The 13,291-nt window shown below is 36.6% G+C and overlaps 1 protein-coding gene across 1 annotated transcript in view; it reads right to left on the bottom strand.

The window, feature by feature from the left end:
• LOC133320196 (E3 ubiquitin-protein ligase Ubr3-like) overlaps positions 1–13,291 on the bottom strand; it is a 35,134-nt gene that overhangs the window by 19,793 nt on the left and 2,050 nt on the right. Inside the window, exons 3-10 of the mRNA XM_061527758.1 lie at positions 3,961–4,174; positions 2,688–2,813; positions 2,342–2,477; positions 2,116–2,237; positions 1,901–2,042; positions 1,221–1,629; positions 707–948; positions 76–231 (exon numbers count right to left, since the gene is read on the bottom strand). Of these exons, the coding sequence (XP_061383742.1) occupies positions 76–231; positions 707–948; positions 1,221–1,629; positions 1,901–2,042; positions 2,116–2,237; positions 2,342–2,477; positions 2,688–2,813; positions 3,961–4,174 (1,547 nt within the window). The remainder of the gene's footprint in view (positions 1–75; positions 232–706; positions 949–1,220; positions 1,630–1,900; positions 2,043–2,115; positions 2,238–2,341; positions 2,478–2,687; positions 2,814–3,960; positions 4,175–13,291) is intronic.

Below are 13,291 nucleotides of genomic sequence, written 5' to 3'. Positions count from 1 at the left end.
AATTTTTTTGCATGGTCTAACAGTGTCTCCGATAGTGCGCGATGTGTTTAACAATGTATCAGTCCGTGTACGTACCTGTACTCTGAGCGGATGTGCGGCGAGCATGGCCAGCATGGGCGGCGGCGGCAGTACGTCCGCGGCTCGGATGCCCATACAGCGGACTCCGGCACACAGGAAGGCGGACAGGTAGCGGTGGAGGGGGAAGTGGAAGGACGCGTGCATCGACTCCGCCTGGGAACCGGCACGGATCAAAACAACTTCCTCACAAAACTATTACGATGATAGAAAAATAGAAAAAGACGGTCGAGAAGCTTATAGGAGACCAAGCAATCAGGCAACCATTAAACGAGGGTCTTATAATAAAATCTATATGAAGAGACGTCGCTGGATGTAGGTTTCTAAGCGTACTAATACCGGCGACCTTCAGAAGCTATGCGTATAATTTTACATTTTAACGTATCAAATGTATTAAATATAAGTTTACGTTCTGAAGTCACCAATTAAGCTGAACAAAAATGGAGCTGGTTCAAATGTTCAGGACCTTATTTTGTAGGAAATGATAAATTTGCTAGATGGATAATCGTGTCGTAGTTCATTAAAGTACATCAGTGATGTCAACCGACACCTTAGTATGAGTCCAACAACTATTCAACTCTGTCGTAGCCGTTTAGCGTTAAGTGTGAGTGATGTATCATGATGTGCTCACCGGATGTTGCCTGGGCTGAGCGGGCGTGGTGCAGTTGACGGCGTCCAGCCAGTCCCGCAGGTACCCCAGAGCGGCGGCCAACATCCTCCGGGCGAGCGGCGCGTGCGAGGGGTCGCCCAGGTGCCCCAGCACGCTCCACATGGGGTAGGCGGCCGCCTCCAGCTCGCACGAGAACGCGGCGTAGTAGGAGGACGGCTCGAACTCTATGTGGCCGCCGGTCTCGCGAATATTAACGTTCATACCTGAACCGTCACAGCTCACATTACTATTACATCCGACGCTAAAGAGCACGCGTTTAAATAAAACAATCATTTATGAGTAACTAGAAGCCGAATGTTCTTAAATCTAAAGCATCAGACACCTTCGCATCGTCCGCCCGTGATGAAGGTTATTGCAAAAAAATCGAAACGTCTTGTAAAATGAAGAACGATAATAAGGGCGGAGTAGATTTAAGCACATAGCTTTATAAAGATAAACATAAAGGGATGGCAAAGAGGAGGTGCAATGTCCTCACCTTGCAGCATGGAGAGGAACTCGAACCACATGTCGACGAGCGAGTCGTCCTGCAGGAACATGAGCGCCACGCTCTTGTGGGAGAGGACGTTGTTGAAGTCGGACACGAGCGGCCAGTAGCAGTGCTCCTTCATGACGCGCTTGGTGCAGTCGATGACGTAGTGGAAGTTCTTGTCGGGGTCGTGCAGCGTGTTCTGCACCAGGATCTTGCCCATCATGAGCCGCAGCGAGAGCACCATCACGTGCAGAAGGTGCAGCTGTTGCACGCAGCGCAGCGCCAGCGCCTCGTTGGAGAACAACTGCACGGACATGTGAACCACGCGGTTGGAGAGAGTGTCGGGGTCCGCCGAGTTCTCCAGCACCAGAGGGATGCGGGCGTAGTGCATCACGAATGTACGGGTCAGGTGCTCCTGGGAACGGTGACGCATGATCAATGAATGCTCCCTGACGGCCTTTGATAAAACTATACAGCAATGTAGCTTAAGAGTAAAAATGCTTTGTATTTCTGAAGGGATCGCTTCATATCTATTACATTTTTAGGAATTTTTGTATCACACACCACCACCACTATTATTTAAACAAACTTTATTAACTTTTGTCCAAGACTTATACCAAAGTCCTCGCCAACAAATTAGTGGATAAAACCTGGTATGAGGTCTAGAAACGAGAGTAACATCACACCTTGTAATCCTGGTCCGGAAGCATGTTCAGCAGAAAGCAGACGACATTTTGCGGGAACTCGTATTTGAATGTCCAGAATATGAACTCGTCCAGGAGCGTGTTGTGTTGTAGCCTGGGAGCTAGGGCTGGCAGATGGCGGTATCTAGAACAGGTGACGGTCCCGTTGATAGGATTGTATTGACTTAACATAAAACAATAGTTAACATGGAACATACTCGTCGGGCGGTTCCGGGGCTGGGAAGGAATCGATCGCCTTCTCGTAGACTCTGTTGGATTCTGTCATATAATGACCGTAGTCTGTGTCAGGTTGCGGAGCTGACACCAGGTTGCGATACATCTGTAAATCCATTAATTTTTTGATATACCCGACATATTACCGGTCCCATGTGGATGTAAACTCTGTAGAGACCGTTTTCATACATGTTAGAGCCGTGACCTGACCTGCGGATTGATGAGCGCCTTGGTCATGGCGGACCTCATGAGATCGCCCATGTTGTTGAACTCCATCAACATCTGCACGTACCCCTCGCACTCCTGGACCGCCACCCGGTAGTTGTCGGAGTTAGCGGCGCCCGTGCTGCAATGGACTTCACCGTTAAGCAGAATAACATTTGCACTAGCTTTACACTTCACCCCGCCTTACAACTCAATAATGTGAAGACAAGTATATAGTATTATTCTGAACATCCGTCTAGTTCCCTAATGATATTATTACAAGTATGTACGGCTTTAACCTTTCATCAAACGGTAATCGGCTTATTTTGATAGTTCACGTGCTGTGTCTGACCTGTTTTCCCTGAAGTGCTGCAACAGCCTGAGTATCAGCCTGGGCATCATGGCCTCAGCCACGCACATGAGCTCGGCGGGCGCGATCCCGGGGTGGGGGCACTTGTTGCCATGGTTACTACAGAAACTGGAAACAATTATGACGTATTAAATGACTGCTATATATTAGTAATGTGCATATAAATTTGTTCTTAAATAAACCGTTTTGTAACCAGATGTATTGGTATTTAAACATTAGCCAATCTTATAAAATAACATATTTTATTCTAAATCTCGTAATAAAACTATATAAAATAAAAAGGGTCCTTGTTCAGAGACAAGTAATACGTACTATATTGTGAATTATTTGTCGTTAACCTAGAAAGTATACTATGCCATTTAATAAAATTATATGTAATTCTTTTAATTTAATCAAATTTATATAAATACATAGAACTGTCAGTATGCTTAGTACAAGTTCGCACCCTCACACTGCTTACTAATCGTTTCCCGTTTCTCATTTAGTAACCGACGTCAATACTATAATGTGCGAAGTTAAATAAATGATACACTGTTAACGCTCCGTAAGTAGTATGACGATGTAGAATTAGGGTAAGCATAAATATGTCAAGTACACACTTCTCGGTCATATGTAGTGACCGTAAGGAACCAACAATGTCAGGGTTGTGTATCCATGTTCTGTAACCGGGTCACTAGCTCAAGGTCATCATTAAGGTCAATCTAGTACTAACATTTCGGATTATTGAAAGCGGATATGTCAATGAACCTGATATTAATATAATATAATATCCAATTTAATAGCTTTATTACATAACACGAAATGCTTTCCAAGGAACAAATTATTTGTCTAGCAGTTCCGGCCTTTTTAATGTCCTAGGAATTAACAGACACAATTTACTTAGTTTCACAAAACATGTCTGTCAATGCAGTGATATCAGCATGTTCCCTACTAATATTGAGTGAGAACACCATGTCATGTGAATGCTCTGATGTATGTCATGTCTTAATGACCAGCACCATAGCCGTTCAAAGATTTGTCTATATGGAGTGCATATTAGTCGTAGGTCGCTCGCGTGGGCAGCTTTTCCTTCTAATGATGTCAGAGATGACGTCACGCCCGCCCCCATTACCGCCGGCCGAGACATTTTAAATGGATTCTATTCACAAAGCCGCAATATAGACGAACATTTCTTGCTGTAGGTCATACATTTTACATAGGTCGCGTGTGTATTGCTTCATCTCTAATAAGATGGTATTATTTACGTGGAACTCACCCGTCCTCCTTCATGACTGAATTGTCACCGCAGTCGCAGGCCCCGCCGGCCTGTGACAGGAACATGTTGAAGTCGTGAGTGGAGTGGTCCCCTCGATGGAAGCACTCGCGACAGATGCTCATGCAGGGCGATATGCCGCATGTCCGACAGCGGTAGGCGACCACCCGCGGGATCCACACCAGACCGCATTTGTCGTGCTTATCGTAACTGCGCACTGGACATACATATATTTGATTAAAATATATTATTACAAAATAAACCAACAATTTATGAAAACATTTTAAAGGCACACGACACCGAAATACATTGAAGTATAAACATTGTCATAATCACCATAACACTTATAGTATCACAAAGTTTTAAAAACATCTGATGTAATTTTTCTAAGAAAAAATGCGTGAGTAGATTTTGTGCTCGACGGACGATCCGTCCAATAATATTTCAAAGTGATATACCTACAATAAGCACCAAAATATTATTTAATTGGTACCTTCTGATCTCTTGTTCATTGTAATATCATTTGATAAAAAAATATGTAGATACAAAAGAAACAAAACAACGAGTGAGAAAAAAAAGTAAGTACTAACAGTTAATTGTGTTACATTTAATATAACGAAATATTGTTCCATACAAATACAAGATCAATGTTAGTTAAAACATACGTAAGTTGAACACGAACTTTGCCGTATACAAAGACATATAAAAAAAATATTGTTAGGAATAAAAATTAAACACGAATTAAAAAAATTATTATACGATATCTTCAATTAGATAGTCTAGAATTTTTTAATCTTTAATTGTAACGGGGGATTCTTCATACTTTCATTTTATTCCCATGTTGCAAGACGATTGTACTCTTAGAGATTTCCATAGTTGTGCATTGAGCACTGAAAAATGTTAAAAACTAACGATAAAAATAATTTTAACAAGAATTATAAAATCATATTAATTTGTATGTGTAAGTAACAATTACTTATAAAATAAAACAAAACTAGTCTTTGAATTTTATTTGAACCGAATAACTATTTTCTCAGGTTATTATGTTCGTTATAAGATGCTTAGACATAAACAGTATGTTGTACGTCTACCTGTTTTTTTTCCCAAGTAGCTAACCTTTTTGAAAAGACTTCTACTGGGACTGTCAATGGTGGGATCGGACTGAACAAATGTAAGGGATTTCGGTACACAAACAAAACTAATAGTTTTGGGTAAAAAACATTGCTTTCCGTACAAGCCACGCTCATTTTAAAACACTTATAAAGAAAGTAAACAAAGTATCTTTCATCCAGACAACACAATAAAAGATTAACTCGAACAAAGCGTTGACACCGAATCTCTATAAAGTAGTATCTTGTATATTGTGAGTTAGACGCCACTTAATTTAAGAGATATTAAATAAAGATTCAGCAACAAGCTCCGAAATATATCGACGGAATAGCTTCGACAGTCAAGCTGTGATAATAAAGATGGCGTTGTCCGCATATGACGGTAAAATTACATACTAACAGTGGATACTGTACTGAATAAAGTACGATAAACAAGATTATATATATACCCATTAACAGTCCTAAGTAAAGTCTTCAGAGAGGCTAGTTAGTTAGGATATCATATGGATTTTGTATTAAAAAACTTAGTAGTTATTGTTACAAAGATGGATGGTATAATTTTTTTTTTGTGTTTTTCCTTAGAGAAGATGCGATCAAGTGCCGCAGAAGGGCGCAGCTAGTGCCATTAATAAAAAAAAACTTAAAACAACATCAAATTGTTTCAAACCTAATTTTAAAAATTGCAGTGCCTAGAAATTTATTCTAAATTTAAGTTTAGATATTGAGACATGTTTCATCGATAAGTAACAAACAATTATAACTTCATCGATATTTTTCGTTTATTTATGCAGTATACCCAGATTTAAATAGATTTTTAACGGGATTGATTAGAGCAGCTCGGATTAATTTAAGTACAATGTTTCCTTTAATGTGGCATGCCTGTGAGAATATGTATCGGCAAATAAATTAAACGTAAATGAATTCTTAGTTGCAAGGCATGAGTCAAATTGCTTCTACTTCATATCACTAATATATGTTTTGATTTAGATCTTAGATGATGTCAAAATTAAACACAATAAAGCATTCATATAAGCCTTTACATACCTCACGCTGTAATACAAGTAACACTGAATGTTGAACATCGAAAAAGGCTCAAATAAAATTTAATTATCAGTAGAAAAATAAAACATATTATTCTTGATTACTATCCAGAGTCACGTCATACATTCTAGCACATAGTAATTATTAAAAAAAACGCCTTTCGTTTTTTGTAGAAACTTCTTCGTTTATATTAAAACTGCAATGCGCAACAATTATATAAGGCCACTGACGTCTAAAATGCTGCAAACAAAGAATATACAAGGTTTAACCCGTGACTCTGCCTCTTTGAATGCATTTCTACATGACACCGAAATCATAATTTCCCTTTGAATGATATTGACGTCTTAATCACTATCGTAATTGTACAGTACATGAAGAACAAAAAAATCCTTAATATCAGTAGTAATAATATTATGTTTTAATAATCATCATATGTGTCACAGACAAAACGGGGCTGGCAGAATAACAATAACAGCAGAGAGGCTCACAAGGATGAACCTACTTCGAGGGCCATTAATGTATGATACAAAAAATTGGTAATATTGTAACGATCGTATTTAGAGAATTATCCAACCTTGTATTCGTACAAACAAGGTTATTTGGTACCCACAGCGTTTCCATTCAAAATCTCCATTATATTTGCCATCATCTTGTTTACAAATATACTTAAGTCAATTCCTATAACTTTTACATTTCTCCTTTCTCATTTACGATAAAATGTATAAGATCGTGACATTGGAGCATACAAAAAAAATTCGGAAAACGATGTTTTTTTTTTCACTATAATAAAGCAAGAAATAGTATAATATCAATACACATAAAAATCCCCGCTATAAAAAAGGTTCAGAACAGGTCTCGTTGTAAAAAATAATCTAATTTTATCTTTAGGACTGGCACTGATTCAAAACAAATTATGACTAACCATGTTTTGAATTCCCTCCGATCAGAACAGTAGATATATTTATTTCTTTTATATCATTGGAAAATGAACATTATAAGATAAGGAACAATAGACATATGTAAAAGTGCGCGAGTGAAGTTTTTTTCTAATATGAGAAATCCATAGTAAAAGTGTTTATTTTAACCTGTGTCTAAGATTGAACAATACCTAGTTTATTAAATATTATAAGATTAGCAAATGCTTGGACGAACGCCTTTCACGTTACCCCTACACCTCGCCAGGCTGTAATGCGACATGCGATAGATTCAAACAAAAAACTGACGATATGTAATAAAAGCACAGATTTACAAAATACTATAAATAGTGTTTTTAATTCATAACACAATACAATTCAGATCTTAGTCTGTTGTGTTTTGTATAAACATCCGAAGCATCTTTTAATTATATAAATCACGAAAACAATTAAAATCGTCTGTGTTAGAGTTAACCGACAAAACGCGCATCTGTAATGATAGGTGGTAATGCGATCATACCGTCCGTCCACGGCCCTGCGACTGTAGGCACTGTTCCTTAGTGTCAAGTGTTACAATCGCCTGCACCTCGCCCGTGGTAGATGGTTAATGCCCCTGTCAGAGCCGCGTCATGTGCAATTGACATTTCGTAAAGCATTTTTCACTTGAAACTAGTTTATAATAACTCGCCATTGTGTACGTTGGCGACTTAATTAATACGTTACAATCATTATATTGAAGTTTTTATTAATGGATATATACATTTGAATTGATTTTTTTTATTATAATGATTTTGGCAACCTTTTATCCAATACGTTGTATTGAACTTTGTCCCATCAATAAATCCCACCAGTCAGGTAATAGTTTTTCATGCAACAGTAACATGATGGATGTAAAACCATTCGATAGATTTCTATTAAAATATTACAAGTATTATTTCTTAGATACTTGGTTTATATTGAGAAGAATTCAACATTTTTCATATAATATGTCTTGTTAAAATTTTTAAGAAACGAATTTTTATAAGCATATTAAGTGTTCAGAGTCGTGTCTTTTCTTGCACGGATTACTGTGTTAATATGCCAAAAAATTAAGATGAAGTCACGGGTATAAGCGAGTCTCTTAATATCAGAACTTTTAAAACTATTCGTTACTAAAAGATTTGGGTCATTAATGATGAGATGATTTAGTGTATTTTATTCATATGATATCTTTGACATGGGATAATTAATACCGATTATCTTTTTTTTCAAACGCGACATTATAAGTCTGTATAAAATGAACGCTATTCAAGCTGTAACTGTATAAGCAGGATCGCCAATTAAATTAATAAATAAAGCATCTACTAACAATGTTTTTGCTTCGTTTTAAAAGCAGCGATGAAGACGAATAGCGCGTTACAATTATCCAGAGATGGAACAGAGATCCATTCCCATATACGAAATTGATTCTGTTACTTTGGATTATGGAATTTTCCGTTGCAAACAGATCTTTACTGCTCATTACCAGTTGCATAATATAATAAAAAATATAGCACGCCTGACTTCCTCACAGTGATCTGAATGGACGTTGGTATTGAGTGGAAACAAATTTTATTAAACATCTATATTCATAACTTCTCAAAATCATTCATATTGATCTTTGGACAACAAGGAAAAAAATATAATATGAGCTACAACACTAGTACCAAATGTTCCAATCTGACCGGCCACCAGGGTCGTAGCCCCTGGCTGCGTACACCGGCGACACTGACACATTCATCGAACGACCGCACTTAAAAATATAATCAACTATAAAGATGCAGTCAATTACTCATATCGGCAAAAAACACGTCTGTTTATTCCCAGCAGGGTGAGGGGGAGGAGGCCGGCACGTGTACAGCGATCAGCTGTTGGAGGGGTCAACGGACGCCTCGGCCGGGCCGGTTAACATCGCCTCGCAAGAAAGGCGGTCGAGTCATTGCACTGGCGAACGGCGACCGGCAGCGAGGCTGCTCTGAACGGACGAGTTCACGAAATGGATCCAAACTGATGATGCTGACTCAGAGCGACCTTCGATCATGTAGGGCCTCAAAGGGCCATAACTTTTATTACTTACATGTAATTTATAGTTTTTAAAACATTTCATTGGTTATTTATTAACTGCGAGGAAGGATACACACAAGGTTGACAACCTCACAGGGGAGATGATCGCGGAACCTTACCCAGTGAACCGCGGCTCATGTGGCGGGCGATCCGTTGCGGGGATTATTGTCTTCCTGGACTCTGAGAACTACTTTCAATAGCATCGGTAACGTTCGCAGTGGGACGGACCATTTAGCACTACGAGGAATGAATATTGTATGTTTTGTGTGACTGTACGGGCTAGGAAGATGAACTGATAATCCTGAACTACGAATTAAAATAGTAATAAAACTGAAAAATTGCTTAAAGAGAACCGATTGTAATATGTCGGAGAGACGTCTCATCCGATGACGCGTCATTTTAAATTCAGTGCTGTTTAAAAAATAAAATCAGCAAATAAAAAAGTATTATCATATTATTTTTATTTATAAATTAATGTTAAAATCTTTATCGATAATGATCGCAATCCGATACATTTAGCGATAATCCGCCAGTCGATCTATTTGTAAGAGCATCTCGCGTCTGTGACGTCATCGCCAAGGAATCTATTCTTATTGAGTTAACTTATCGAGCATTCGTTAGATCAACATCATCTCGGACTATGATATTAGAACAGGTTTTATAATTTACTTTATATTTACTATTCTACTTAGATCTTAACACAAATCTTAGGACACGTTTTCGTGTCCATATTGTAAATTATCATATCTAAACCGTATAATATTAATGTAAAATTGATAGCTATGTATTTATGAACGATGAAATACAACATTTTCAAAATTTTCATTTTATGTCGATTATTTTGATTCCAATGGCACACTAAATGTTTTTTCCCTATACCATTATATTATGTGCGACAGCCCTCACGTTATTTTCGTCAATATCTCAGTTAGTTATACATGTTTTTATTAATTGATCGCTTTGGCGACAACGTTTCTAAATATCAATTCAAGGGAACACCTGCCATTTGTTGAGCTTCCGTTTTACAAATAAACATACCGAATTATTACAACGGCCAGTCTATCCTTGAAGGCTCAATACCTATCATATGAAAGGTGTTCCACTTCCAGCTGTCTTCAAACTATTTCATAACAGCTGGTTAGCATACGAGAGTTTTTTAGTTGAACTGTAAGGTTTTAAAACAATATTATAGTATAATGATCGTGGGTTCACACATTTGGGCGATGTCCAAGTACGAGTGTTCCAATCGATGCGACGCCTACTAAAGCTAGACATACCACCATACTATATTCTATGATATTCATAATATGTATGTACAAAAATTACAAGATGTAGTGTACATTAAACAAATGTAATGTTACTTCTTCCGTATAACTAGAACGCTGTACGGATGTTTGTTGCCCCGTCACTCAAAAACTACTGAACGGATTTTGATAGAACTCAACAACAGTATAGGTTAAAAATTAGAATGAGGCATAGGTTTTAATTTATTCCTTGTTTCGATTCCGTTTTAGCGGGATATCATCGTAACAGTTGTATGTGTGAAGTCACGTCACAAAGATTGGTTACCACCTCTACTGTTTGAACACACCCTAGGTATACATTTATCTCTGAGCATACTTCCCGATCCAGGAAGACAAAGTCATAGACAAATACTTGTGATTAATCAAATAATAATTAAGTACATAGCATAAAAAAATTCATAACACTATAAAAACTTGGTGAATAGGATTTTCCTCAGGATAACGACCTAAGTATGAAGTGACCGCAATTTAATTTCATTGTAGACTCGCAACAAAGTCGACATTGACGGCCTACGGCGGTAAAAAACATAACATTGAGAATGTTATTTTAACTATTATTTAAAGATTAATCTGAAATCCATCTACTATCGCTTCGAGTACAGTAAACTGACCAAGAGTTTCATAGTCACACTACAGACTGAGTTACTAGGATCTCATTCCTAAACCTACACTGATACTAACATAAGAAAAACTCCTAACTATCAACATGTCGTGTGTACTTGATACAGTTTGAGCTATTCAGTCAATAGTTAAAAAAATTACGGTCAACAAAAAAAAAATAACATTTATTATCCACATCCATAGTTACATACAGGTTGATGGTAGATCTCATGAGGTTCACGAGGAAAATTAATCACTGATGTGTTCATATTGAATATGGTTATTACCAAATAATATATCTTGAAGCGACTCGTAATATATCATGCGATAATGAAATCTAAGACTTCCGCGAGTTTTATTCATTTAAATGGAACTAATATTTTTCAGACATTCACATCTTGTCTGCCCGTGATCGCGGTTGCTAAAAAGTAACCGAAACGTCGGGAGTATGTAGTTTTAACCAAAAACAAAGCGCGCGCAGAACATCCGATATGGCCATTTTATATATAAGCTTGAGAGAACATAATAATGTTTTTATCACAGTCAATATATATTCATTAAAACAGGATATATCTTCAAGTAACTAGGTTAAATGACAAAAAGGTTTTATAGGTTAATAAAATTCGAGTAAATTTATAATTTAATCTACTGAATAAGGAATGTTACTTTGTGATTCATTGCTTACGGCACCATAGTGTTATTTTGCAGAAAAAAAAAGATAAATAATGTCGATTAATATTTGTTTTATGAATATTTCTTACAAATATTAGTCATTGTTGCTGCAACGAAAATTTATATATGCTTATATGACCAAGGATAAAACAAAAGTTTTGAAACATTAATACTATTAGTACTAAGATAAAGTAGAAGACAATATTCCTACTATATTAATAAGTTTAAAAGAATATTATTTTGTAATAACATCCCTAGTTACTAAGTAGCAAGTTGACTTGATACACTAATTATATAGATAAGACGGTGTAATAAATATCGGGGGGATATAATTACAGACGATGGAAAGAGAGCTGGTGACTTAATAATGGATGGCAATTTTGTTATTACTTTTAAGGAAAAACCGAGAGAGAAGATTTAACTGGTAGTCAGACTGGTACTTGATTGATGAAGTATTTTAGAAGGGAACTGAGCTCCTCAGTACATCAACAAAAATTGTGTTTGCTATTTTTTTGTGAATAGACCTGAGATACATAAAACTTGTATAAAAGTATTTTTAAGGTATTTTGTAATTATCTTAACAATTATGTAATATACATAGCAGTAATCCTCGCTATGTTGAAAATGTCTCAGTCATTTCTTTAAATTCAAATGACATTTGTTTCAAATTTAAGATAATGAAATAAGTAAATTCCTTACAACCAAATATAATTTCTAACACAACCACATAGAATTTAAATAACATTGATAAGCTCTGTTAGTTGTGAGCCAGTTTGTTTATCATTTTGAATGTTTTAGTGTATATGTCTCAGCCACTTGTCACCTTAGATTGCTGGCTCACAAGCACAAAAAATACATACAATACCCATGAAATCTCAATTATTCCTAGTAGTATTATAAATGCGACGGTTTGTGAGGATTTATCTTTCGCACATTTTAAAACTATGTAACTTGTACATTGGAAGGGATGTGAGCATAAAATTTAAACCTGATTTCCATATAATTCGTGTGAGATCACAGTATAATAGTTGTTTGTAATATGAAGTTACACTACCGGATTGTAGATGTAGTCAGTCCGTTTCCTATGACAATTGATAAATTTCTCTCCCAGCCCAACTCTTAAAATCTAAGAGGAACAAGTTGTGGGCTTAATCTAGTATGTATATAACAATATGCACATAATGCGAGGGTATGGTTTAAGAATGACACACCTTTCATTCCTTAACATCATACTGGTCACCTCTTGAAATCTTTCACAGTTCACACAATCCAATTCTGGAATGGTTTACCAGAACTCATCATTCTCAAGAAAGACTGATCTTCGAGAGATCTTCAACAAAGTATTTGTTGGAACAGAGTAAAATTATTTAAAGATACTTTGCTATCTCATTTATTTTCTTTTTCTATGTTATGTTTTTGTATTAAGATTGGTTCTGTAAGTTAAATTTTGTATATAATATAAAATTTTAATTAATTTATTTTGTTTGTCTTATAGTTTTGTTCCCTCATATTTTTCTTCTCTTATATAGATTACTTTGTTTTGTACAACTGTTATTTATTTTGAGGTTGACTGGTAAATAATGCTTTAAGACATCTTTCGTTTAATTAGGCA

This window comes from Danaus plexippus (genome assembly GCF_018135715.1).
Source record: "Danaus plexippus chromosome 13 unlocalized genomic scaffold, MEX_DaPlex mxdp_15, whole genome shotgun sequence".
Lineage (NCBI taxonomy): Eukaryota > Metazoa > Arthropoda > Insecta > Lepidoptera > Nymphalidae > Danaus > Danaus plexippus.
The sequence above is the reverse complement of the archived record's forward strand: the minus strand, read 5'-3'. Positions and strand labels throughout refer to the sequence as shown.